Source organism: Myotis yumanensis, unplaced genomic scaffold, assembly GCF_028538775.1.
Source record: "Myotis yumanensis isolate MYYU_CA2020_CCGP unplaced genomic scaffold, mMyoYum1.0.hap1 SCAF_7, whole genome shotgun sequence".
In the NCBI taxonomy this organism is placed as follows: Eukaryota; Metazoa; Chordata; class Mammalia; order Chiroptera; family Vespertilionidae; genus Myotis; species Myotis yumanensis.
The window spans coordinates 34,305,312-34,330,543 of NW_027223758.1; the positions used below are offsets into that span (position 1 = coordinate 34,305,312).

Here is a 25,232-nt window from a genome sequence, read left to right on the forward strand (position 1 = left end):
CGAAAGATGGCAGGTTCAATTCCCAGTAAGGGCACATGCCCAGGTTGTGGGTTCAATCCCTGGTCAGGGAGGGTGCAGGAGGCAACTGATAGATGTTTCTCTCTCACATAGATGTCTTCCCGCCGCCACCCCCCCCCACCCCCCCGTGCCTCCCTCCCTCTCTAAAAAAAAACAATACCAAAAAGGCACATGTATTCTTTGGCTGAGCAATTCCACATTCACATATTTATCTTATAAATGTACTTCCACGCATGCAAAATGACATATATACAAAAATATTGAGTTGCAGAATTGCTTATAAGAGAAAAAGAATAGAAATAACTTAAACACCCATCAGTAGGAAACTGGTTAAAAAAACCATTCATTTGAAGAAACATGGTACATTTGTTACAAGGAATGAGGCTGCTTTCTCTGTTCTGATGTGGAATGATTTCCAAGTTAAGTAGAAAAAAGCAAGGTGTGCATATAGTACACTATAATTTGTGTATGGAGGGGAAAAGTCAAACTCTATGCATATACATTTGCAAGTGCATGACATCTACAGAAAAACACAGAATAAACTAATTGCAGTAGTTGCCGCTGGGGAGGGGAACTAGGTAACTGGGAAGTAAGGGTAAGAAGGAAGCACTTTACACTGTATCTCTTGAGTCACGGGTATATTATCTATTCAACAAATTCTGGCCGGGCAGGGTAGCTCAGTTGATTAGAGTGTCATCCTGATATGCCAAGGCTGTGGGTTCGATCCCCGGTTAGGACACATACAAGAATCAACCAATTAATGCATGAATAAGTAGAACAATAAATTGATGTTTCTTTCTCCCTTCCCCTCTCTCCTAAAATCAATCAATAAATAAAATTTAATTTTTTAAAAAAATTTCTGAGGGGAGAGGTAGGAGGAAGTCACATGCTGGAGTGGGGGCTAAGGTCATCTCATGTTTTTAACCTGAGTTTCCCCTGAACTGCTCTTACAAATTCCAGCCTCGAACCACAGCTAATTTCACTGAAAACCCAGGGCCTTCACCAAAACCAGGGAAGTAATTTTTGAAGATCAGATCATTAACTCTCTGCAAGGCAGAGGACTCTTTACTCCACACACAAAGACAACTGGATGCAGACCTTTTCTTTGCAATCTTTTTTATTAATCATCTAACCAACAATGGTGGTCAGCTTGAACCAAAACAAGCTGTAACAGCCTCAAAAAAGGCCTGCTTCATTACAACACAATAGGGGAAACCAGAAATGAAGATAGTCTTGCCTCCGTTCTTTTTAGAGTAGGCCAAACATGTATCTGTACATAGTTGCCCTATTAAAAACTGATTAGCAACATATGTAATACTTCCAACAATGAAGAAAAAACACACCAAAAAACTGATTAGCAGTGCACCGTCACCAAACCACAGAGTGTAAAAATCTTGTTGGGGTTCCTAACGTGTCATTCACAGAGCCAGCCTCTTCCTCAGCCATAAACGAGCCCTTGCTTTTTTAGGGAGAAAGAACAGAAATACAGGATGATCAGCCTGGATCTTCAGTGATGGCACCTTTTGTTTACTCTGGAACTTTGATGGGGAGGGAACTCATTTATTTCCTCCCTGAATCTCAGATGCTAGCCTGTTTGAATATCAAACAAGGGTCCTGGGTGATAGGTGGTGGAGGTTCCCTTAACAAAGAGTTTACAGAGTAATTGTGTAGGGCTCTTTAAGTACTTAATCCTGTTGTTTTTCAGAAGCCTTTGCACCCGGGCTCGCAAGAAGCAAGGAGGGCCTAATCAGTGCCCCACTGGCCTGAGTGAGGTGCTTCTCAGAGCAGTCACCCACAGAAGCGGAGGCAGCAGGGGAGGGCAAAGGTGGAGATGCAGGGGGACAGAAATCAGCTGAAACACTCCATGCTGGTTCTGACTCGCTCCATCTCATGCAGGAAGCTGTAGAACTGAGGCAAGGTTAACTCTGGGGGAAGAAAAGGCAGCTTCAGGTAAATGTTTCCAACTCCACAGAATCATCCAAGAAAATTAATTTCCACGCAGAGAATTATTTTTTCTTTTTTGGCTTAGTCTAACCAGGCAGCTTTTGTTGGGTAATTGGTCATAATAAAAAACCGAGAGCCTTGAGTATAGGAAAGTTCTCAGCCCCATAAAAAAGGAAGAAGGTTTAAAATGGCCCAACTCCAGGGCATAGAGATGAAAGGGCATTAGTAGGATATACAATGGCTTCTACTGTAAGAGCTTCTTGCTCTTCAATCTTTGCCATTCCTTTCCCCCCTTTTTCAGAAAGGTTCTTCAACTCTGGGGTCTCCAACTTGTCAGCAGCTTACTAAGTATCTTTGTACCATCTTTTATGAGAGGAAGGGCAGTGGTTACAATATAACTTAGTAATGACTTTTTCTGGAAGAAATTATTTGTGGTGGGCTACATGAGCCCATTGAGTGAAGAGAACAGAGAAAAAGGGGAAAGGTTCAAATGGGAATTTGGACTCACCTATATATAAATTTTCAGTTTGATTTCCTTTCTTAAGCACCAACTTTAACTGATTAAAAAGAAGAAATACAAAATTTTAAATTAAAATGACAACTAGGCAAAGAAATTTTTGAAACCTGAACTTTCACTTAAACATCAAAGCATCCAATTTCTAAACTGAGGGTTTACAAGAGCAGTCTGGATTGTCCACCAAAACTTCTAAAAAGTCCTATGATTACAGGAGCAATCAAACTTTTAAGAATAATACCTGGATCCTATTAATCTGAAAGTAAGCATGTTGATAACCATGTCTTTGGCTGACCACATTGCTCTGAGGCACTTCAGTGGACCATCCATTTAATTGGATATTTAAAGAAACCCAATGTAGGTTTAATAATTTTTAACCAAGTCAAAAATCTAACCCATTTTCAAAAATCAAGAGAAGACTTACTTGTAAAAAAATACTTCCCACTTTTTCCAGTTCACTGCTGCCAGAAGTCACTATGATACAAAGAGAAAACTAGTAAGCGGCTGGTTGAGGACCCACTCTGAAGACCCCAATCTTGCAGGTTGTGCAGCAGAAGCCAAATGGGGGTGAGTATGAGGACAGCAAAATGTGCTTTTCGGGAAGTCAACGTATCAATAGCCGTGGGTAGAAACAGCTGCTGGAATATGGATGGCAATACAGAGAGGTAGCTGCTGGCCCCAACGGTGTTTGAGGATGGAAGGAACCTCTTACCCATAGAAGCTATCTAAAAGCTCCTGCAACCCAACTCTACAGCACCCAAAGGACCCGAGACCAGCTCTAACTAGTTACCTCCAAATTTCCACTCCATATCTATAAGCTGGTTAATCATCAGAGTCTGACCTATGGCCCATCGAGCAAGGGTGGGGGCATTCTGCTTCCACTGAAACAAAAACAAAAAGCCAAAGTCTTAACAATGGGAAAAATTCTTCCTCTTCATTCTACCCCCCACAGCAATGTTTAGTTTTTTATACAGACAGTGGGAAGAAAGCAGAACCAAGGGCTGGTCTAGATGCACAGATCTGGGCGGTGGGGGAGTGGAGAGGTCACAGAAGATAATATAAATTTTTTCTTTCATTCCCAGATTTAATCCATGTTGGAACAACAACAGTATGACATTAATATTTAATCAGATCAGTGGGGTGCACTAAAAAATGCACAAAAATTACAAATGTGTTAAATAGTGCAATTTAAAAGCTGGATGTATGTCATTTGCATGAAACCAAATAAAAAACATTAAGCTGGGGAGATGAGACATAAAGATTGATGACTTTTCCTTAGTTGGCATTTTCCATTTGTTTCTTTTAGTGAAATAAAAGCAAGTGATCTTAATTAACCTTGATTAAGAGGAATTATGATACCTTTTCAGAGAAGTAAGTGGCTTTCTCTTCACTAAGACCTATGAGAGAACATAGGGAGACATTACTATATGAAAGAGTTGCAAGGCCTGTCACTCTCAGGAACCTTGGTGATGACATACCCAGAGTTATGAAATCAGCTCGGACCTGCTCAGCTGTGAGACTCTTCTTCAAGGCACCTGAGAAAGAGGGGAGAAATCAGTTACAAAGGACAAATCAATTAATCAGTTAATAGTATTTATTGGGCACAACTTATACAACACAGATGACATAAGGAATAGGCAAAACTCAGTTGCTCCGTGAAGATCTCAATTCAGTTGGGGAAAAAAGTCACATTGAGACAAGTGGAGAACAAGACAGACCATTTTGTTTATTGTACAACACAAGCGTTTACCTCCCACCTTCCCCGAAAGTACAGAAGACATTAGAGACAGAGGAAAAGGTTTTGTGAACTTAGGGGTAGGGGTACCTGATCTGAGGGAAGAAGAACGCCACAGATTCCTAGAGCAAAGTGCAGGAAGCTCAATGCTGGGCTGGGCATAGTGGCAACAGCCTAGAACTGCACTGTGCAATACATAACCACTAAACACGTGTGGTTATTTAAATTTATTAAAATTAAATAAAATTTTAAATTATGTTCCTCAGCCCCACTAGCTATTTCAAGTGCTTAATAGCCATATGACTCCAGTGGCCACAATACATACTGGACAGTGCAGATTATAGACCATTTCTATCTACATACAAAGTTCTAGCCTGGCCAGCGTGGCTCAGTGGTTGAGCTTCAACCTATGAACCAGGAGGTCGCAGTTTGATTCTGGTCAGGACACATGCCGGGGTTGCGGACTCAATCCCCTGTGTGGGGTGTGCAGGAGGCAGCTTGATCAATGAATCTCTCTCATCATTGATGTTCCCAACTCTCTCTCTCTCACTCTCTCTCTCTCTCTCTCTCCCTTCCTCTCTTAAATCAATAAAAATATTAAAACACACACACACACAAAACCAAGTTCTATTGGACAGTGCTGCCCTAGAAAACCAGCTTGCAGGAAGTACACCCAGATGGGCTCAATATTTGGCCTTTACAATTCACAAGTCCCTTCCAAGAGGCGCATCAAACCTTCCCCTCAGAAATTCTGGAACACTCCCCAGTGGGGGCTGCTTTGTTCTTTCTGCCCACAAGCTCCAATTCCTGAAAACTAAGTGTTGCCAGCAATCTGAATGTCTAAATGTTTAACCTGAAGGCTACAGCCTAGAGTCACAATTTGGCAACCGGTCTAGAAATTTCCACTTCTTAGTCTTTCAGAAGATGATTAAAGAATAAGGAGGGCTCTGAAGTAATTCCCTAACACCAAGTCCCCACCCCACCCTCAACTCACTCCTAAAGGCTGTTGTCCCTGAAAAATAAACCATGTAAACAAAGGGAGGAAATCTTTTATCTCCAAAATCAGTCTGAGCAAGGAAGCCACAGGGAAATTTAAAAAAGGCAAGACCCGAGGAAACTGTGGTCATAAAAGCATTCCAAGAAGGGGGTCACTTCCTAGCCAATCCAATGAACTCAAACTATCACATGTACAGCTCCTTCATATTTATCCAGTTAAAACCCAACATTTTGCTTGGTTATCCCAAAATACTCTGAAGTGGGCATTATTGAAACCTTTATCAGGAAAATAAATATCAAGCTTTTGGGGGAGAAAATTTGTAAAATGTACATAGTCAACTATTGCACTGCCAAAAATTCACCCAACAGACTCATTTAAAAGTATCCTGAGGCCCTAGCCGGCTTGGCTCAGTGAATAGAGCCTGTGTACTGAAGGGTCCTGGGTTCGATTCTGGTCAAGGGCACATGCCCGGGTTGCAGGCTCAATCCCCAGTAGGGGGCGTGCAGGAGGCAGCCGATCAATGATTCTATCATCATTGATGTTTCTATCTCTCTCTCTCCCTTCCTCTCTGAAATCAATAAAAATATATTAAAAAACAAAAGAAACAAAAAAAAAACCCATAAAAGTACACTGAGAACAAGGGCAGTTCATTAGCAATGTCGGTAGAAGAGAGAAAAAGTCAGGAACTGTGGGCTGCTTTTGGTGCATTCACACAGCAGCCTAGATGTCAAGGTGATTTTTAAAAGTATATTTTATTGGTTTTTTACAGAGAGGAAGGGAGAGAGATAGTTAGAAACATCGATGAGAGAGAAACATCGATCAGCTGCCTCCTGCACATCTCCCACTGGGAATGTGCCCCCAACCAAGGTACATGCCCTTGACCGGAATCGAACCTGGGACCCTTCAATCCGCAGGCCGACGCTCTATCCACTGAGCCAAACCGGTTTCAGCTCAAGGTGATTTTGTTAAAAACTTAATTCAGACCATGTCTCTCCTCTGCTGCTCAAAATCCTCTAATCATCCTAATGGCTCTGGTTGCACTTACACTGAAATCCAAAGCTATTACAAAGCCCTGCATGAAATGGCCTCTAGAACCCCTAAGCTCTCTCCCTAGCTTACTACGCTTTTCCTATAATATCCCAGGCAGGCATTTTGCGGGCTCAGGCCGTTGGGCCGCTAGTCTGGGCGCCAGGGTCGCAGAGGCAGCCCCTGGCGGCCACCAGCCGCGCCTTCTCCCCTTCATGGGTCGCCTTCTCGCCTTCATGGTTCGAGTGGCGGGCTCGATCGCGGCATCGCGTGGGGAACGGGAACGGCGAACCAAGGAGCTTGGGGCGGGACCAGCCCGGCGCCCCACGACCCCGCTGCGCAGGCTGCAGCGGAACTGGCCGGAGAGGTCAGAGCTCACCCTCTTGAAGGTGAAGTCAGCCAGGTCAGGATTTGATTCATGCCCAACATGGGGCATGTAGGAGGCAGCCGATCAGATCAATGATTCTCTCATCATTGATGTGTCCATCTCTTCTCTCTCTTCCTCTGGTTAGCATTGGAGTTGTCAACAGGGCCCAAGAAAAGAATTCAAGGAATATTACAAATTGCAGCATGGTACACACTTGCTCGGCCAAAGCCTTCTTGCCCACGCCTGCGACCCCACGTGCCTGCTGGCCATGGCTCCCGCCTCCGGCTCCCAGGCCGCTCTGGCTCGGCTCCCCGGCGCCACCACAGGACTGCGGCATCCCGCTTGACCTCCTGGGCTCCAAGCTGGCGCCTGCGGGCCCGAAGTCTGAGGCCTCGCGCCTGCGCCCTCAGACCCGCCTAAAGAATTTTTTTAAAAAAGGCAATTAAATGAATTCTCCAGGGCCCTTGCACAGTGACCACGAACGCTCCCAACTGCAGGGACCAAAGGGCAATTTTTCCATCCTGCATTACCTCTGCCAGGCATACTTAAAAATAGAGAATTTGTGCCCGGACCTGTATTTCTCAGTGGGTAGAGTGTCGGCCCTTGTACTGATGGGTCGTGGATTTGATTCCCTGTTGACAACTCCAATGCTAACTAGAGGAAGAGAGAGTGAGAAGAGATGGACACATCAATGATGAGAATCATTGATCTGATTGGCTGCCTCCTACATGCCTCGTGTTGGGCATGAATCAAATCCTGACCGGAATCAAATCCAGGACCCCTCAGTCCGCAGGCTGAGGTTCTATCCACTGGGCCAAACCGGCCAGGGCAAATTGTTCTTTAAAAATCATTGGAGGGCCGAGACCGGTTTGGCTCAGTGGATAGAGTGTCGGCCTGCGGACTGAAAGGTCCCAGGTTCGATTCCGGTCAGGGGCATGTACCTGGGTTGTGGGCACATCCCCAGTAGGAGATGTGCAGGAGGCAGCTGATCGATGTTTCTCTCTCATCGATGTTTCTCACTATCTCTCTCCCTTCCTCTCTGTAAAAAATCAATAAAATATATTTAAAAAAAAAATCATTGGAGGAAATCGGGGCAGGCTGGCTTCACCTTCAACAGGGTGAGCTCTGACCTCTCTGGCTGACGGGGGGTGGGACAGCTGTGCCCAGCGAGGGGTGGGGCACAGGTGGCGGGGAGCAGGGAGCCCCACCCAGACGTGGGAGGAGGGCGGTGGCCACCAGAGCGGGCCGTTGGGACGGAGGGGTGGACGGTCCGAGGCCTTCCGGGTGGAGGCACTTACAGTGCCCGGATCGCGCGGGCCTCAGCCACCCTCGCTGGGCCGGGCACCCCGCACCGGGAGGGGAGGCACAGCTTTGGTGGGGTGGAGTCGGACACTGAGGAGGGTACCACTTCCGCCCTCAAGGGCTGGACCCCAAAGACACTGGCCAGGGTTAGGTTGGTGGCACATTAAGTGTACTTTGTTGACTAGAAGATGGGGAGGCCTGGGCAGGGAATGGGAGGAGGACGGCGGCAGGGAGGCTGGGGAAGGGGGATGGCAAAAGCCTGGTCGTGGCTTGGCCCTGGGCTGGGGGTTAATGCCCCCCAAATGGAAGCTTTAATATCAAAGTGCACTCAGACGGGGCTGGAAGCAGGTCCCAGAAAGGAAAGGGGAAGGTTTAAAAGAGAAACCAGTGAACATGGCAGGGGTACGGGGTGGGTGGGGGTAATATTAGGGAAGGAAGGAGGAGGCAGGGTTCAGGCTCACAAGGGAAAGGCTAATGGGAAGGGGAGGGTGAGAGGAGTAAGAAGGAGACAGACATGGGGAATGAAGGGAGAGAAGGGAGGAGGGAGGAAGGGAGAGGGGTCGCAGGAGGTTCAAAGGGAGGGAGGGAAAGAAAGCGGGAAAGAGAAGGATGCTAAAATGGGGTGATGCCAGGAAAACAGTTAAATAAAAAGAAGAAACAGAATGTGAGAGTGAGGGGAGTTTAAAAGGAGGAGTTAGTAAGAAAATTAAGTATAGGGTGATTTTTTAAAAATGTAGTCGGACATCCCCTGAGGGCTCCTGGACTGTGAAAGGGCGAAGGCTTGGCTGAGGCCCCTCCCTCCCCCCTAGCACAAATTTCGTGCATGGGCTTCTAGTTTTAGATATGATAATGGCATTGTAGTTGATAAGAGTTTAACCTAGGTATGTATTTAGGAATTCATCATGATATGATGTCTGAGAGATTTAGATTTGCTTTAAAATAATCCAGTTTATAGAGCAGCAGGTGAAGTGGATGGGATACAGATGAAACAATTTGGACATGGGTTGAGTAACTGAAGTCAGGGCTTTTAGAATTACATACTAAATAGTATAAGATAAACATTAAAACATTCCACTAGGCTTTAACTCAATCAAGGGAGGTTCTAGCCCCAGTTTCTGCACTACAAGATCTTAAATCAAGTTGCTTTCCTCCTGTTAGAACTCTGTTTCTTTATCTCCAAGACCAAGACGAGACTAGATTAGCATTTTATAAAGCTTTTACCTGACCCCCATCCTGACAAAACAAAAAATGAGTTCCATGATTAACTGTTTCACAGATACTGGTTAAACAGGTCCCAAGGCTGGAGAGGTGGAGAGACAGTATCTTCTGACTGTCTGGCTGCTGAAGCCTTTTCTGAATGAAAATACAAACTTGGGACCCTGGCCAGTGTTTCACAGTGGTTAGAGCATTGGCCCATGCACTGAAGGGTCGCAGGTTCGATTTTCAGTCAAGGGCACGTACTTGGGTTGCAAGTTTGATCCGTGGCCCTGGTAGGGCATGTGTGGGAGGAAACAAATCAATGTGTCTCTCTCGCCCAGGCCGGTATGGATCAGTAAATAGAGCATCAACCTGCAGACCGAAGGGTCCCGGGATTCGATTCCGGTCAAGGGCACATGCCTGGGTTGAGACTCGATCCCCAGTAGGGGGCGTGCTGGAGGCAGCCGATCAATGATTCTCTCTCATTATTATTATTTTTTTTAATATTTTATTGATTTTTTACAGAGAGGAAGGGAGAGAGATAGAGAGTTAGAAACATCGATGAGAGAGAAACATCGATCAGCTGCCTCCTGCACATCTCCCACTGGGGATGTGCCCGCAACCCAGGTATATGCCCTTGACCGGAATCGAACCTGGGACCTTTCAGTCCGCAGGCCGACGCCCTATCCACTGAGCCAAACCGGTTTTGGCCTCTCTCATTATTGATGTTTCTATTTCTCTCTTCCTCTCCCTTCCTCTCTGAAATCAATAAAAAAATATATTTTTAAAAAATGTGTCTCTCTCTCTCACATTGATATTTCTCTCTCTCTCTCTTCCTCCCTCCCTTCCACTATCTCTAAAAATCAATGGAAAAAATATCCTCAGCTGAGGATTAACAAAAAAAAAAGAAAACACAAATTTGGGAAAGACTGATCTGGAGGGTTCTTGAGGCCCCTTCAGCTCTAATAAGCTATGATTCTACAGTGAGGTCTAACTGCACAGGCAGAAAGAGGATGAGGGAAGTTGAAGAGGATGAGGGTCTTACATTTCAGATTTAAAAAGGCTTTGAATACCAAATTAAGGACTGCAGACTTCATTATGTAAAGTAAATAGTTGAGAGGAGCAGCATGTTCCGAGTTGAACGGTATAAGCGTGCTCCAGGGCAAACTGGAATCTGGGATGGGAGAACGGAAGTGAAGCTGCTACTGCCACAGTAAGGTACAAAGGGCTAAGACCTTGCTCTGGGATGGCAGACTCGGGGACTGGAAAGAAAATGACACACAAGATCAAGATTTGAGGAAGAGGCCAAGAGACTTACAAGCTACAATGGCAAATGATTAGGAGTCACTCAAGAACGGAGAATTCAAGTAGGAAAACTCTGCAGGAAGACAAAAGTCAGATTGCATGGGAACAAAAAGAACAGTGAAAAAATCTGTTGAGAGCTAACTGAGAAGTACAGCAAATCTGAGACTTCAGTACTAGAATTTGAAAAGCTTGAAAGCTTTGGAGCATCAATAGCCAAGAAGTGAATTCAGATTCTCTCCATTAGGTAAAGGAAAATTTTATTGCATAACCTGATACTGAGGCATGGGGCTGAACCTAACTGAACTATCAACAAATAAAATTAAAATTTAGCAAGTACTGTATTAAGTGCTTTACACATATTAACTCACTTATTCCTAATGCCACTGCCATAAACTGCTCTTATTACTCCATTTTTCAGATAAGAAACTGAGCCTCCAAGAGGCTGGTTTGTCCAAGGTTAAATAATTATATTAGGTGATGTGAACAACACTCAAATCCAGTAAGCCTCCAAATCCCAGGTCTGGATTGACATGCTGTGAGTTCTTCAGTGTTCTCTGCACCTATATACGATGACCTTCTATAATCATTCCTGCTTAAGAAACACCCAGCATCCCCTAGGAGGGTCACAGGTATCTCAAATTCAGTTCAACTCACCCAGCATGTACGAAGTACTTGCTCTATGTCATTAACTTGTAACCCTGAGTTCAGAAAACAGTACAAGCCCAGCCCCTGACTCTAAGGAATTAGCTATCTGTCAGAGCCACGAGACAAACACATACAAAGCAGTATGAACAATAGAAAAGTAAATGAGTATGTTCAAAATGAGAGATGCAAGTAAACAAAACCACCCAGATCTCAGTTGCTGAGAGGAACAAAGGTCACTGCAGACTGAGGAAGGCTTTCTGAAGGAGGCAGCACAGGGGCTGGAGCTCAGAGGCTGGGAAGGACTGGAGGCAGTTTGACATGATGGAGTGGAGTAGGGAAAAAAGACAGGAAAGAATGAAGGCAGGAACACCAGACAGAGGTCTCCAGAAAATCAGTGTCCATAACAGTTACTGTGTAAACAGGTCTCCACCTGCAGACAAACCCATTTCCACGGGTGTAAGACTTGACAATGACAGCAAAGACTGCTGGTTCCACACTCTGGGCACCTGTCCTACAGAAATGCTCACATACGGTGAGCACACAAATGACACAAATATTCACTGGCATTGTTTCTAACAACTAAAAGTCCAGCAATAGGAAATGGATTAACTAAAAAATGAGACTTTTAGTCCAAGGTATTACAGTTATCAGAAGACTGCAGTTGATGTGGAGATATCTCCATGATAGGTATGAAAAAAATGCAAGCTGCATAGCTATTCTATGGTTTGCTACCATCACTGCATGTAAGTTTGTCAGTGTATGTAAAAATACAAAAGGACATACACCAAAATTATATTGTGATTGACAAGAGTGGGATGACAGTAAAAGGGAATTTTCACTTTTGACTCTCAGTAGCTCTGCACTGTTTTAAGTTTGCAATGAAAATTTAGTCCTGTGTTTAAAAGACTGCAAGTTCCCATCCAGCCTTGTGGTTCACATGCCTTTAACCTTCCATGAGGGTATGGGGGTGGGGGGGAATCTGTAATACTTTCAATATTTATAAAGATAAATTTTTTTAAAAATGCAAGATTCACACAAAGGATCATAAAATCTCACAGTTAAAAACCTCAGTGATGTTCTGATTCAAGCCTCCAGAACTTCTGGAGCACAAGACAGGCAAAGGGAAAGGATCTGCACTAAGATACGGAAAGACACCCAACAGGAACAAATTTAAGCCCCCAGCTTTTAGTGCACCATTGGGCTGAATCCTGGGAAGATCAGGTTATTCGTGATTTTTAAACTGTGCAAACAAAGAATGCTGTTTTACTTTCAACCTTGTCAACATTTATTGATTCTTTCAGACTGGGCTCAAATGTTGCCTCTCTTTAAATAAAGTTAACTTTAAATTACCAAATTAATTCTAGCAAATTTTTAGACAGTACATAGGCAAAAATAAACAATCAAAACAACCTGCAGTCCTACCACCTAGATATAGCCACAGTTAACATTCACTTCCTTCTTTTCATCCTTCCGCCCTTCCTTTACAAAAAATACCACTGTGGTATTCTAAACAGTATATTGTGAAAGGTTTTCCATGTCATTACATTTTCCTCAAGAACATCTTTTTAAATTACTAATCTGAAAAATAAGAACAACCTTTTACTGAGGTACTACGTTAAGTATTTTATTTACACGATCTCAATCTTCAAAGCAAGCCTCTTTCCCATCCCCCCTCCCCCCCCCGCCCCCCCCCCCCCCCCCCCCCCCCGCTCCCCTTCCTCCCCCGGCCCATACACACCAAAAAAAAAGCCTTAGCTTGGAGTGGGGGGAAATGTTGGTTGGGGTTGGGATTCACACCCAGGTCCATCTAACTCAGAACTGTGAATTCTTGACCACCATAATGTCCCCTGGTAAAAACAGACCACAACTCCTTACACCAATCTCCAGTTGCCAGTCCATTTAATGGTTTCTAATCTCTCTCTAGCATACACAGTGCTACAGACATCCCTGCAGCCACCCGTTTCTGACCTCCTCCCTCTGGGCCAGAAACTTCCTAACTGGCCTAGGCCTAGGCAAACTCTGCTTCTCAAACCACCTGCACCTTTTTGTTTTCAATCTATCGCAGATCAATATTTTTGTAAAATACAATGAAAATTAATTCTTAGAAATAGGAAATGAGCCCTTGCCGGTTTTGCTAAGTGGTTAGAGCATCAGGCCTTGGATAGTAGGGTCTCGGGTTCTGGGCATGTACATGGGCTTCGGTTTGATCCCCGGCCCTGGTCAGGCGAGTTGGGGAGGCAACCAATCGATGTGTCTCTCACATCGATGTTTCTCTCTCTCTCTCTCTCTGTCTCTCCCTGCCCCCAACCTTTCCCTCCCTCCTACTCTAAGAGGAGGACATAGAAACCCACACCTGAAACCTATATGATCATGTTGACCAAAGTACCCCCAATAAATTTAACTTAAAAAAAAAAGAATCAATGGAAAAAATATCCTCTGGTAAGGAGGAAGGAAGGAAGGAAGGAAGGAAGGAAGGAAGGAAGGAAGGGAGGGAGGGAGGGAGACAAACAAACATACAAGCCCCATATGATTAAAAGAATAAAGTTTGTTACATATAAAAGAAAAACACCAAGCACCATTTTTAAAAACTGTATTAGAATTAAGAGACTTTGTCAAATTGCTTTAAAAGTTTCTAAATGCTTACTCTCAAAAGTTTCTAAATGTTTACTGTGTAGAGGACTAGATAACATTTTGGGGGCCGAAGCCGGGATGCAGAGTACACTCTGAACTGCAACTCTATTATACCCTACCAGGGTTATCTATCGACCTGGCTTCCCTCCCGCGTCTGTGATTCCCGCCCATGTCTGGTTTGCTACTGAATGCTCTGGCTCAGTGCCCAGAGCCCGCTTGTCTACTCTGTGGACTGAAGGAATGTTCAAGTAATGTCTCTGACCTCAGCTGCTGACAGAGGCTACTCACCATTTGGAACCAGAAGGAAGCTTTTCACGATGCTTCTGAGGGGGCCAAGACTAATCTGATTGATGGTGGCAAATTCAGAGAGTTGAGCCAGAAACCTTTCCACCTGCAGAAAGGGAACAGCACAAACGAGGCTGTCACTTTCTAAGCATCTCAGGACTGTCGACGCACATCCAGGAACTCTCCTTATCACAAAATACTTACCTCTTTTGGCTCAGTTAGGAAGTGAAAAAGCACTTCTGTCAGGGCTGAGAACTGCTGTGAAAAGAATAATACAGAACATCAGTAAAATTCTACCCCTGGTCAGTGTTCCCACATTCCATCCAATCATAGACCATTAAGAGAGAAAGAATAACACACAGGTTTTGATCATCTTAGAGTTAAAAAATATTTACAATATCCACCACCAGTGTCATTATATCTGTGTCCTTATACTGTCTGAAAAACTTGTATATTTTATTGGGATACTTGGGAGATATATATTGAGAGAGTGTGTGTGTGCACAGATGCACACATACATCTTAAGGGTCCAAATATACGAAAGAACGAACTCTCCTCCCCTCGCCCCCTTTCTCCCCCGCCGCCCCCCCCTCCGCCCCACACAGCCTAAAAGGAAAGTTCACTGGAACATTAATAGCAGTTACTTCTGTTTGTTTGTTTATACTTACACATATTTATTATTCAAACATAAGCCAATCCAAATATATAAATTGTCCCCCCCCCAAAATGATAATATACCATATAAACTTTTTCTGTACCTTTTTAAAAGTAGTTACTTTTGTGTGGTGAGATTTGGAGTAATTTTTATTTTCTTCTGTTTTGTCTACCCATATTTCTGGGGCTTCCCCATAGAAACATCGTGTGTGTGTGTGTGTGTGTGTGTGTGTGTGTAAAATATAGATATATTATTTGTAATATATATAATAAAACAGTAAAGTTTAACACTTTATTTTACATTGTCTTAGACCAGTCTCTTATTATTTTGTGCATGTGAATCTTCTCTTCATTGCTATTTATTTTTAAGGATTGAATGTTTGTGTCCCACAAAATTCATATGTTGAATTTATTACTGTATTTGGAGATAGAGCCTGTAAGGAGGTAAAGAAGGTTAAAAGGGGTCATAAAGGTAGGGCCCTAAATTCCTTGGAAGAGGAAGAGACACCAGAGCTCTCTCTCTATAAGACACATGAGAAGTCAGCCATCTGCAAGCCAGGGAGAGAGCTCTCACCAGGAACTAAATCTGTTCGCACCTTTATCTTCGATTTAACATCCCCCAGAACTGTGAGAAATAAATTTCTGTTGTTAAAGCCACCCAGTCTGTGGTATTTTGTTACAGCAGCCCAAGCAGACCGACACATTTACCATTACTTTACCATGATCTCTCCCAATGGACAGTGTGTGCACAGTGTGGAAAAGAGTTGAAAAGACCCAGATGTGAATCAGTGTTTTGCTACTTACCCCACCATGTGCTTCTGGGCAAGTCACTTAGCCTCTCTGTGTCTCAGTCCCCACAGGGAATACAAAGGTAATAATACTTAGCTTCCAGAACATACTAAAGGTGGCATATGCAAAGCCTCCAGCACAGTGCCAAGCTAGAGGCTAAACAAATGGTAGCAATTATCAGAGCCATAATTATAGTCACTATACTATTTGATCTACCTTCCTGAAGCAATACAACTCAAACAAAATAATATGCAGAGACTTCAGCTCAAAGTCCCTAAAGCTGTACATGTAATATGATTATCAAATGCACCTACCCCTTTTGCTATGAGCCACTAAATTCCACACAAACTCCAGGCATAGCTCTGTATTATTTTATTCTAAAATGTATTCTGTTTAAAAACTAGTCTTTGAGGCCCTGGCCAGGTAGCTAAGTAAGTTAAAGCATTGTCCCAATATACCAAGGCTCTGGGGTTGACACCCAGTCAGAATGCACAAATAAGTGGAACAACAAATCAATGTTTTTCTCTCTCTCTTTCCCTTTCTCTCTAAAATTAATCAAAACCAAAACAAAACAAAAAACCACACCACACTAGTCTTTTCAAAATATAAGACCAATATATGTGCAAGGTTTTGAAAAGACCCAACTAGTATAAAAGATTATAAACATTTCTCTTTCTCCCTGCCCACACCTCTGTCCCACTCCCCACAAGTAGTTACTGCTAACACCTCTGTGGCTTTCCCATCATTTTATTTTCATTTAATTTATTTTAAATACAAACCAACTCCCAGCACCTTGCCTTTTTTCACTCAATTTTATCATAGAGATCAATCATGTCAGCAGATATAAATGTACCCAACTCTTTTAACAACTGCATGGCATTCAACTGTATAGTTAGCATAATTTAGCTTCCTAAAGATGAACATTATTGTGTGGGTCTTGTTGGTATTATCAGACAACTAGAAGCCTGGTGCACGAAATTCATGCACTGGATAGGGGGAGGGTGGGTCCCTCAGCCTGGATTGCAAGAGGGCACAGGCCAGGCCGAGGGACCTCACTGGTGCACAATCGGGACAGCTGGGGAGGGACTGTGGGAGGGCTCCAGGGGATGCCCGGCCTGTCTCACTCAGTCCCAATCGGGCGGACCCCAGCAGCAAGCTAACCTACCAGTCAGAGCGTCTGCCCCTCTAGTGTTCAGTGCACACCATAGCGAGCTGTTGAGCAGCCTTAGCATATCATTAGCATATTACACTTTTAATTGGTTGTTCTGCCATTTGGTCTATTTGCATATTACCCTTTTATTAAATAGGACATAAGATAAATTCTTAAAACATATCCTAGATCAAAGGATATATGCATTTTTTAAATTCTGAGAAAATTTTGCCAAACTGCCTTGCAAATAAGTTGTACAGATTTACACTCCTGGAAGTGTCTATTGTCTCAAAATTTTAACATACCCTGGAAACATGTTAACCAATGTTAAATCAGGCATTGTCTTTCTCCAGTATTTGTGATATTGGGTATTAGCCTTGCTTAACTACTGATTCTATAAAGTAAACACAATAGGATGGGCTTGAGAATGTGTCCTTAAACTATTCATGAGTTTTTATTTCTTTACATTTTTGCTGCAAATCTGTGGAACTATCAGATCTTTGGCCAACTGTATTTCCTGCTACTCAGGGCCTTAAAAATAAAAATAGAGCAGCTGAAAAGCCCTCCAACTGCTTTTCCATTTCCAGGCCTCAGCCTAGTAGTCAGGCTCAACCCGCTTGTGAGGTGTCATCCCCCACTTCTCAAGAGGGGCCTCAAGCTAATCTGGTCTGTCAGTTGTTACAGACCCCCATCCCTATCTTCATTTGCTCAAACCCTCTTTGTCCTTCAAAACCTAGGACAAGATACCAGGACACTCATTCCCATCAAGAAAGGGATCTATCCAGATTCTTAATCTCTGAGGCTCCCCCTTGGAACTTTACCTGGGGGCACTTAGAATTTTCAATCCAGATAAGGAACAAGAACAAGTCTTCCCAGAGATCCCTTGTATGGCTTTGTATGGTCACAGCACCTTAATCATTGTAAGGGCACAGTAAGTATTTATAGAGTAAATCTTCTTTGAATACTTTCCCCCATTCTTTGCCTTTGTACCAGCATAGCTATCTCTCCCTGGAATGCTCACCTGCCTGTGACTATCCACTAAGTCAATATCTTAACTATTCTCACCAGTAAACATATGAAAAGATGCTCAAAATCATTCCAGATTTAAAAAATGCAAATTAGTAAAACACGGAAATATGATTGTTGTTTTCACTGATGAGATCTTCAAAAATAAAAGTTAGAAATAATAAAAGTTTGATGACATCAGTTCTGGTGGAAGTACAAGAAAATACACATATTCACACACTGCTGATGAGAGGATAAAGAGAGCAACATTTCTGGAGGACGATTTGGCAATCTGCATCTAATTTTTAAAGTTTATTTATTTATTTATGAGAAATGGGAGGGAAGGAAAGAGATATCAATTTGTTGTTCCACTTATTTATGAATTAATTGGTTGATTCTTGGATGCGCCCTAACTGGATCGAACCTACAACCTTGGCGTATCAGGACAAAATTCTTAACCAATTGAGCTACCTAGCTAGGGCTGCATCTAATTTTTAAATGACCATGTCCCTTGACCTAGCAATTTCATTGCAAATACACCCTTCAGATATGTTCAAAAAGTAATCCCAGACACATTTACACAAAGCAGATCTTTGACAGCATTGTTCATAAAAACAAAAAACTGAAAACAATGTAAGTGTTTAATAGGGGCCGGGCTAAATAAATTATGGAGATCCATTTAAAGGAATATCACACAATCCCTTTTATGCCAAAAAAAATTTTTTAAGGATACCTACATGTGATGACAGATGCAGACTTTTTTCCTCCACAGATACACAAGAAACTATTAAAATGACTATTTCTGGGGACAAGAGAAATAGGTGTTTTGTTTTTTATTTTATAGCTTTAGATACTGTTTGAATTTTCTAATGTGTGTGTATTGCTTTCGTTTATAGGTAGGTGAGAGGCTTGCAGGCCATTTATTTTCTTCTTTATATTTTTCTGAATTTCCTCTCTCATAACCATTCTAAAAATGAGTATTTTTTAATCCTACCTATTTTCAAGGCTCCACATTACCTAGAACTGATCATAGGCATTAGAAAGCATATGCAGATACACTTAGTACTATATTGCATCTCCATTTTTTACCTGCTCTCTCAGATCACAACTGTCCCAGCACAATAGGTTGCATCCACTAAGCCTTTGTAAACCTCACTGGGTTTAGTGGCTGGTTGGTATGTAGTAAGCATTCAGATAAATATCCACTGAATGAACAATAAATGGTGATGCCAATATTAATAAAATGATTCCTTTTCTCCTTTAGTCCTACGCCAGTGATGGCGAACCTTTTAAGCTCGGCGTGTCAGCATCTTGAAAAACCCTAACTTAACTCTGGTGCCATGTCACATATAGAAATTTTTTGATATTTGCAACCATAGTAAAACAAAGATATATATTTTTGATATTTATTTTATATATTTAAATGCCATTTAACAAAGAAAAATCAACCAAAAAAATGAGTTCGCGTGTCACCTCTGACACGCGTGTCATAGGTTCGCCATCACTGTCCTAGGCCATGGACTTCAAAATAAATTGAGATAATAGAGTGGATACTAGAAAATGATCACTCAACAAAAGAAAAAATGGCCCGAAGTTGGTAAGTTGCTTATCAGGAAAAAGCTTTCTGTATTAAAAACAAAGGTAAAGGTGTAGAGTTTGTTTCAAAGTTAGAGAATGTGTCAAGCCCTGATATTAAAGGAAATGGTTTCTATTTTCCATGACTGCCAAGTTGGAGGTGACCTGAGGGATCATATAATCCAGTAGCTTAAAGTTTTGTGGGGTTTTTATTATTTAAGTAAAGTTGACATACAATATTATATTAGCTTCAGGTGGATGCTTAAAGTTTTTTGGATGCAGAATCTATTTGATTCTCTAAGTGGAAGTCTTCCAGAAAACAACTACACATAAATAACAGCTAAGTTACCTAGTTTGGGAGTTCATCTACAAAGCTCTGTTCCAGTGTGTTTATTTCCCCAGGATCTTAAATCACATGTCTGGTCCTGAATTACTGACTCCATCACTGCCCAGCTGCCTGACTTTAAACTGGTCATTTTAGCCCTGCCGAATGTGGCTCAGTTGGCTGAGTGTCTTCTGGTGCACCCAAAGGTCAGGGCACATGCCTAGGTTTTGGGCTCCATCCTCGTTGAGGGTGTGTGCATGTGGGAGGCAAGTGGTGGATGTTTCTTGCTCTCTCTACCTTCTTCTCTCTCTACAAATCAATAAAATAAAATAAAAAAATTACAAAACACACAAATAAAAACTGGTCCCTTTATTTCCCTGAACCATTTTTCTTATCTGTAAAATGGGAATAAAGCTAGTAACTAATTTTTAGGGTTGTTAACACATAAAGCACCTAAAACAGTGCTTGGCTCAGTAAATGACAGGTATTTTAACGGTTCTTCGGCTCAGCTTCCTCATCTGTAAAATGGGATTTATAACAGTACCTACCTGAGAGGGTGGTTGCAAGGACTCAATGAGTTAATGTACATAAAAGCACTTAGTAATATGCTGTGCAGTACAGTAACCACAAGCCACATGAAGCTATAAAGTACTTAAAAGGGCGAGGCTAATCTGAGACATGCTATAAATGTAAAGTACATACCAGAATCAGAAAACTTAGTACCAAAAAGTAAAATATTTCACTGATATTTTTATGGGATTACACGTTGAAATAATATTTTGATATAGTGGATTTAAAAAAACATTAAGATTAATTTCCTGTTTCTTTTTTAAAGATACTTTAAAATTTTTAAAGATATTTTTATTATTGCTTTCAGAGAGGAAGGAAGAGATAAAAACATCAATGATGAAAGAGCATCATTGATTGGCTGCCTCCTACACCCCCCACACTGGGGATCAAGCCCGAAACCTGGGCATGTGCCCTGACCGGGAATCGAACCGTGACCTCCTGGTTCATAGGTCAGTGCTCCACACCAGCCAGGCTCTTTTTAATTTTTAAATGTGGCTGTTAGAAAACGTAAAATTAGACATGTGGCTTGTAATTTATTAATTTTTTTAGATATATATTTTTTATTTCAGAGAGGAGGGAGAGGGAGAGAGAGACCCAGGAATGATGAGAGATCCACAGGCCAGAAGCCTCCTGCACAACCCCCCCTGGGGAGGGAGCCTGCCCCCGGTCCCCCGCAGGTGCCGACCACAGAATCGACTGTGACCTCCTGGTTCATAGGCCAACGGCCAACCACTGAGCCACACCGGCCGGGCTGGCCATTTATTTCTGAAACACCGCCGCCCGAGAGCATGCCTGGCGTGATAACAGCCAGCGCTTGATGAGAATCTGGTAAGCGGTGGGGGGTGCGGCGATGAAAGAGGCCCGGTGGGGGCCGAGCCGTCCCTCTGCGGCGGTGGGGAGAGGGGTCACGGTAGCGGCCTCGGTGGCCGCACAGGGGCACCCCAACCGGCACAGGCGCAGGCAGCCTCCCGGCGGGCGGGCGGCACCGGGGCCGGGAAGGCTGCAGCCTCCGGGCCGGGCCTCTGCCTCCGGGACCACCAGGCGGTTCCCCGGCTGGGGGTGTGGGCGGGGCACGTCCTCACCGGCCCGGCCCGGCCCGGCCCGGCCTCGGCCCTCGGGCCCGGCCCTCAGCCCCAGGACGGCCGGCTACTCCCGACGCCACATCCGACGAGCCCAGACTCCCGGCCCCGCCCCGCTCCCTCGGGCAGCGAGGACCCCGCAGTCCCTCCCGGGCCCCAAACCGCTCCGCCCCCCAGGCCCCTCCCCTCCCAGCGCCCTCGGCCTGTCACTCGGTCCCCCAAACTCCCTTCGGCCTCCAGACGCCCTCCTCTGGGACCCGCAAACTCTGCTCGTCCCGGAAGTGCCCCCCCACCTCCCAGACCCCACCTTCACCCCCGGGCCCCTCAGCTCGGCCTCGGGCCTCCCGACACCCCTCGGCCCCCCAAGCTCGCCTCGGCCCCCAATGCCGCTCAGCCGCTCCGCGAGTCGCCACAACGCACCCCGGACGCGGCTCGGTCCGGTTCCCCGAAACGCTCCCGACGCCAGGCGGCCCGCCACCCCCCGGCGCCCCCTCGGGCCGCCCCGCGGGCCCCCGCCCGCCCGCCCGCCCGGCCCACCTGCGCGCCCAGCTGGTTCAGCTGCTGCATGTCGCCGCCCACCGCCTCGGGCACCGGGCCCTGCGTGCAGTGCAGGCGGCCCATGGCGTCCTCCGCCCGCGGACTCGCAGCTCCGCCGCCCCCCGCTGCCTCCGCGCCGCCGCCTCGCCCGCCGCCGCCTCGCCGCGCTTCCGCCGCCGCACTTTCGCCACGTCCCCGCCGCCTCGCTCCTCCCCCGGCGGCCGCCCCGCGGACCCGCGCCAACTCCGGGGCGTGGGGCCGGGCGCCCGTGGATGTCCCGGAGCTTCCAGCGGTCAGACAAGGGATCCCGACCGGCTCTCCCGCTGGGGGGGCCGGGCGCAGCCGGGCCTTGTGAACCCCAGTGTCACGGTCCCTAAGGTGACCCCGGGGCGGCTGGTCCTCCTGAGTGTAGAGAACACAGCCCGGCGCACAGGAGGCCCTCAGCGGTTCTCAACCTGTGGGTCGCGACCCCTTTGGCGGTCGAACGACCCTTTCACAGGGGTCGCCTAAGACCATCCTGCATATCAGATATTTACATTACGATTCATCACAGTAGCAACATTACAGTTATGAAGTAGCAACGGAAATAATTTTATGGTTGGGTCACAACAGGAGGAACTGTATTTAAAGGGCCAGAAGGTTGAGAACCACTGAGTGCTGTCGCTGTCGTCGCTATTCGGCAGGTTCTTACCGCCGGTGCCTCCGGGGTCCGGGCCTGTGACGGGGAAGTGACAACGCGGCCCGCGTCCAGGGGGCTTTCTCGGAGGAGCGAGGGCCGTGGGTCGCAACCTGGATCTTGCATCAGCATCTTCTGGGGTCGGAGTGTGGGGGTGCCTCCAGGCAGATGACGGGGTCCCGTCCCCAGAGCTCAGATGAGAAAAGCTGGGGTGGAGCCTGAGGATTTGCATTGCCCACCAGCTCCCTGGGACCACACTTGGGGAACTGACCTAAAGGACTTTGTGCCAGGGCTGCCCTGGCCCCGGTCGGGAGGCGTGTGGGAGGCAACCAACCAACACATCCCTGTTTCTCTCCCTCCCTTACACTCTCTCTAAAAAACAACAACAATGGAAAATATCAGGTGAGGATGAACAAAACACACAAGTGCACGGGCTGTGGTAGTGGCAGGGAGGGCAGTGATCAGGTGGGTGGGAGGAGGTTCCTGGGACAGTTGCTAATCACTGCGGCCCTGTGAACCCCCAGGCTCTCTGCCCAAGGACCCCTCGAATTCTCCAGCTCCCCGTTGGGAAATGGAGGCATGCTCCTTGCAATCTAGGACCTCATCTCCAAGCCCAAGAGCTTCTTCACCTTCTTTGCGGGTATGAACAAGATGTCTTCCACCCAGCCCTGGCTGGTTTGGCTCCGTGGATCGAGTGTTGGCCTGCAGACTGAAGGGTTCCGGGTTCGATTCTAGTCAAGGGCACATGCCCAGGTTGCGGGTTTGATCCCCAGTAGGGGGCGCAGCCAATCAATGATTCTCATCATTGATGTTTCCTTCCTCTCTGAAATCAATAAAAAATGTTTTTAAAATATGTCTTCTGCCCAGAGGCTAAGCTCCTCCCGTTTAACCGTTATTTCATTCATGCATTCATTTAACAAATACTATTGAGTGCCTACTGTGAAGCAGATGCCAGGGCAGGTGCTGGGAGACCTTGTGACAAAACCAGATGCAGAGCCTGGCCTGGGGGAAGTGAGTTTGGTCAGGAAGGCATACCCACACGTGAAATTCATGTGTGTGTGAAATCATTAACTGATGCCAAGAAGTACAAGGTGTTTCCAAGTTCAAGGTACCTGGAAGAGAGTAAACCTTCCAGTCACAGACAGACAGGGAGTGAACTCAGACTTCCTGACTCACCATCCAGGAATTTTTATTTTAAAATATTTTTAATCTTTTAAAAAAGATCCCTGTCAGAGCATTATATTTACTTATATCTTTAAGTGTTAAATCAACTTCGTTTGAGCTATGATTTATATACAATGATATGCACCCATTTAAAGTGTGTTTCTTTAAATTATTTTAGCCTTTTTTTTTTCTTTTTTAAACATTCTTGAGGAAACCACTGGATTTCCTTTATTTCTACTCCTACAGTGATGGGTGCTGAGCCACTTAATAAATATTTGTGGAATTTGATTGGCCTATGTGACAGAAAACAGAGAAAGGGAAAGAAATTCATTTGAAACTGTAGGCCAACACTGCAATGAGTAACTATTATTGTATAGTCTTTTTCCATATGACAGGTCATTGGGGTTTCAGTGATTTGTCTTGTTTTTATATATTCAGGGCTCTCCCACGCCCTGAATTCAAAATGTTGTCCTCGGACCAGCAGTAAGGACATCACCTGGGAATATGTTAGAAATGCAGACCCTTAGGCCTACCTTAGACCTGCTGATTCAGGATCTGCATTTTTTAACAAGATCTCCATGTGATCACTGGGAACATTTAAGTTTGAAGTACAAATAATGAGCATTTTTTAAATGCCTATCATGTATAGGGCTTTATTTTAAGCACCCAATTATGTAGCATGTATAATCTTAATACTTTGCATTGCCTACCTATTGTTGCCCATATTATTTTAATGTTAATGCTTATCACATTGTGTTATTGCTGTTGTTTATTACACATTTGTCTCCCCCACTTACTAATTATGTTGTCTTGGGCAAATTACTAACCTTTCTGTGCCTCCATTTCTTTTCACAATTGTAAAAAAGACGATATTTAATAGAACCTACTAGAAAAGATGAAATGAGATAATATTTGTAAAACAGCACAGCAACTGGCCCATGTTAAGTGCGCAGTACATCTTTGTTATTATTATTCCAATTTTCCAATCTTATAAACAGAACAAGCCAAAAAGCATCCCTGCACACAATTCTTTTGCCATATCTGATTGTTTCTTTGGGAGAAACTCCTAGAAGGGTCAAGGGATACTATGTTCCCAGGTTCTGGGTTCAAAATAGCACAAGGATGGACAAACTTTCAAGGTAGAGAGAGGCTAGGCCATAACTGATCTCTCTGAGAACATCAAGAAATTAGCATTTCAGCCTGAACAGGCACATGGCAACAGGTTGATCCTGCCCACAACCCACATTCCCTGAGCCCCAAGGAGAAGTTCAAGTGCTCTAAAGGCCTCAGAATCTCAGACAACACCATTCTTGGCTTCAATTGTAAGTAGTATAAAAACATCATAAAATGCCACTGCATACCACATAGAATTCCCATGGTTGCCTCTTTATGATTTTTCAGTTTTATTAAGAACGTCTCAACTGATAAAAACAGTAGATAAAAATGGTGTTTCCAACATTCTCGTTCACAGTCCACTCTTGGATAAAGGAAAGAGCAGTGATTACTGCTAATGTGACATTGTAGCAGGAAATGCAGACCTGGGGCCAGGCCACCCTTCTAAAGAACCCTGCCCCCAACAGTTCCCATTTCATCCTTAATGAGGGACCTTGCTCCCTTCATTCACTTGAAAATGTCCCTGAAGAAAGCGAAGGAACCCCCCCTCCCCCAATCCCTGCAAGTGAAAGAAGTTCATTAAGAAGTCCTTTCTCAGGCGTGAGGATTCCTGCTGGGAATTTCACCAA

At 44.7% G+C, this 25,232-nt stretch overlaps 1 protein-coding gene across 2 annotated transcripts; it reads right to left on the reverse strand.

Moving 5' to 3' along the window:
• Positions 1 to 1,117: 1,117 nt before the first annotated feature.
• COMMD7 (COMM domain containing 7) lies at positions 1,118 to 22,473 on the reverse strand. 2 transcript variants are annotated; one of them, XM_070420139.1, is made up of 9 exons: positions 22,342 to 22,473; positions 14,171 to 14,224; positions 13,970 to 14,072; positions 3,955 to 4,011; positions 3,836 to 3,873; positions 3,267 to 3,357; positions 2,901 to 2,950; positions 2,471 to 2,519; positions 1,118 to 1,943 (listed from the first exon to the last, which is right to left on the reverse strand). In XM_070420139.1, exons 1-9 carry the CDS (start codon positions 22,456 to 22,458, stop codon positions 1,867 to 1,869), a joined length of 636 nt encoding a protein of 211 aa, XP_070276240.1. In that variant the 5' UTR covers positions 22,459 to 22,473; the 3' UTR covers positions 1,118 to 1,866. The 2 variants fall into 2 exon arrangements, with proteins under 2 accessions (XP_070276240.1, XP_070276241.1); XM_070420140.1 differs by lacking the exon at positions 22,342 to 22,473 and adding an exon at positions 21,651 to 21,785.
• Positions 22,474 to 25,232: the final 2,759 nt, after the last annotated feature.

What these genes read in the sequence shown, in the direction of transcription:
- COMMD7 (XM_070420139.1), bottom strand. Translation starts at nt 22,458, where the DNA reads ATGCTGATGCAAGATCCAGGTTGCGACCCACGGCCCTCGCTCCTCCGA. An exon ending in TCCTAACTGAGCCAAAAGAG is followed by an intron (nt 14,073 to 14,170) that starts GTAAGTATTTTG and finishes CCCTTTCTGCAG; the next exon opens with GTGGAAAGGTTTCTGGCTCA. An exon ending in TGGGAAGTATTTTTTTACAA is followed by an intron (nt 2,520 to 2,900) that starts GTAAGTCTTCTC and finishes CTTTTTAATCAG; the next exon opens with TTAAAGTTGGTGCTTAAGAA.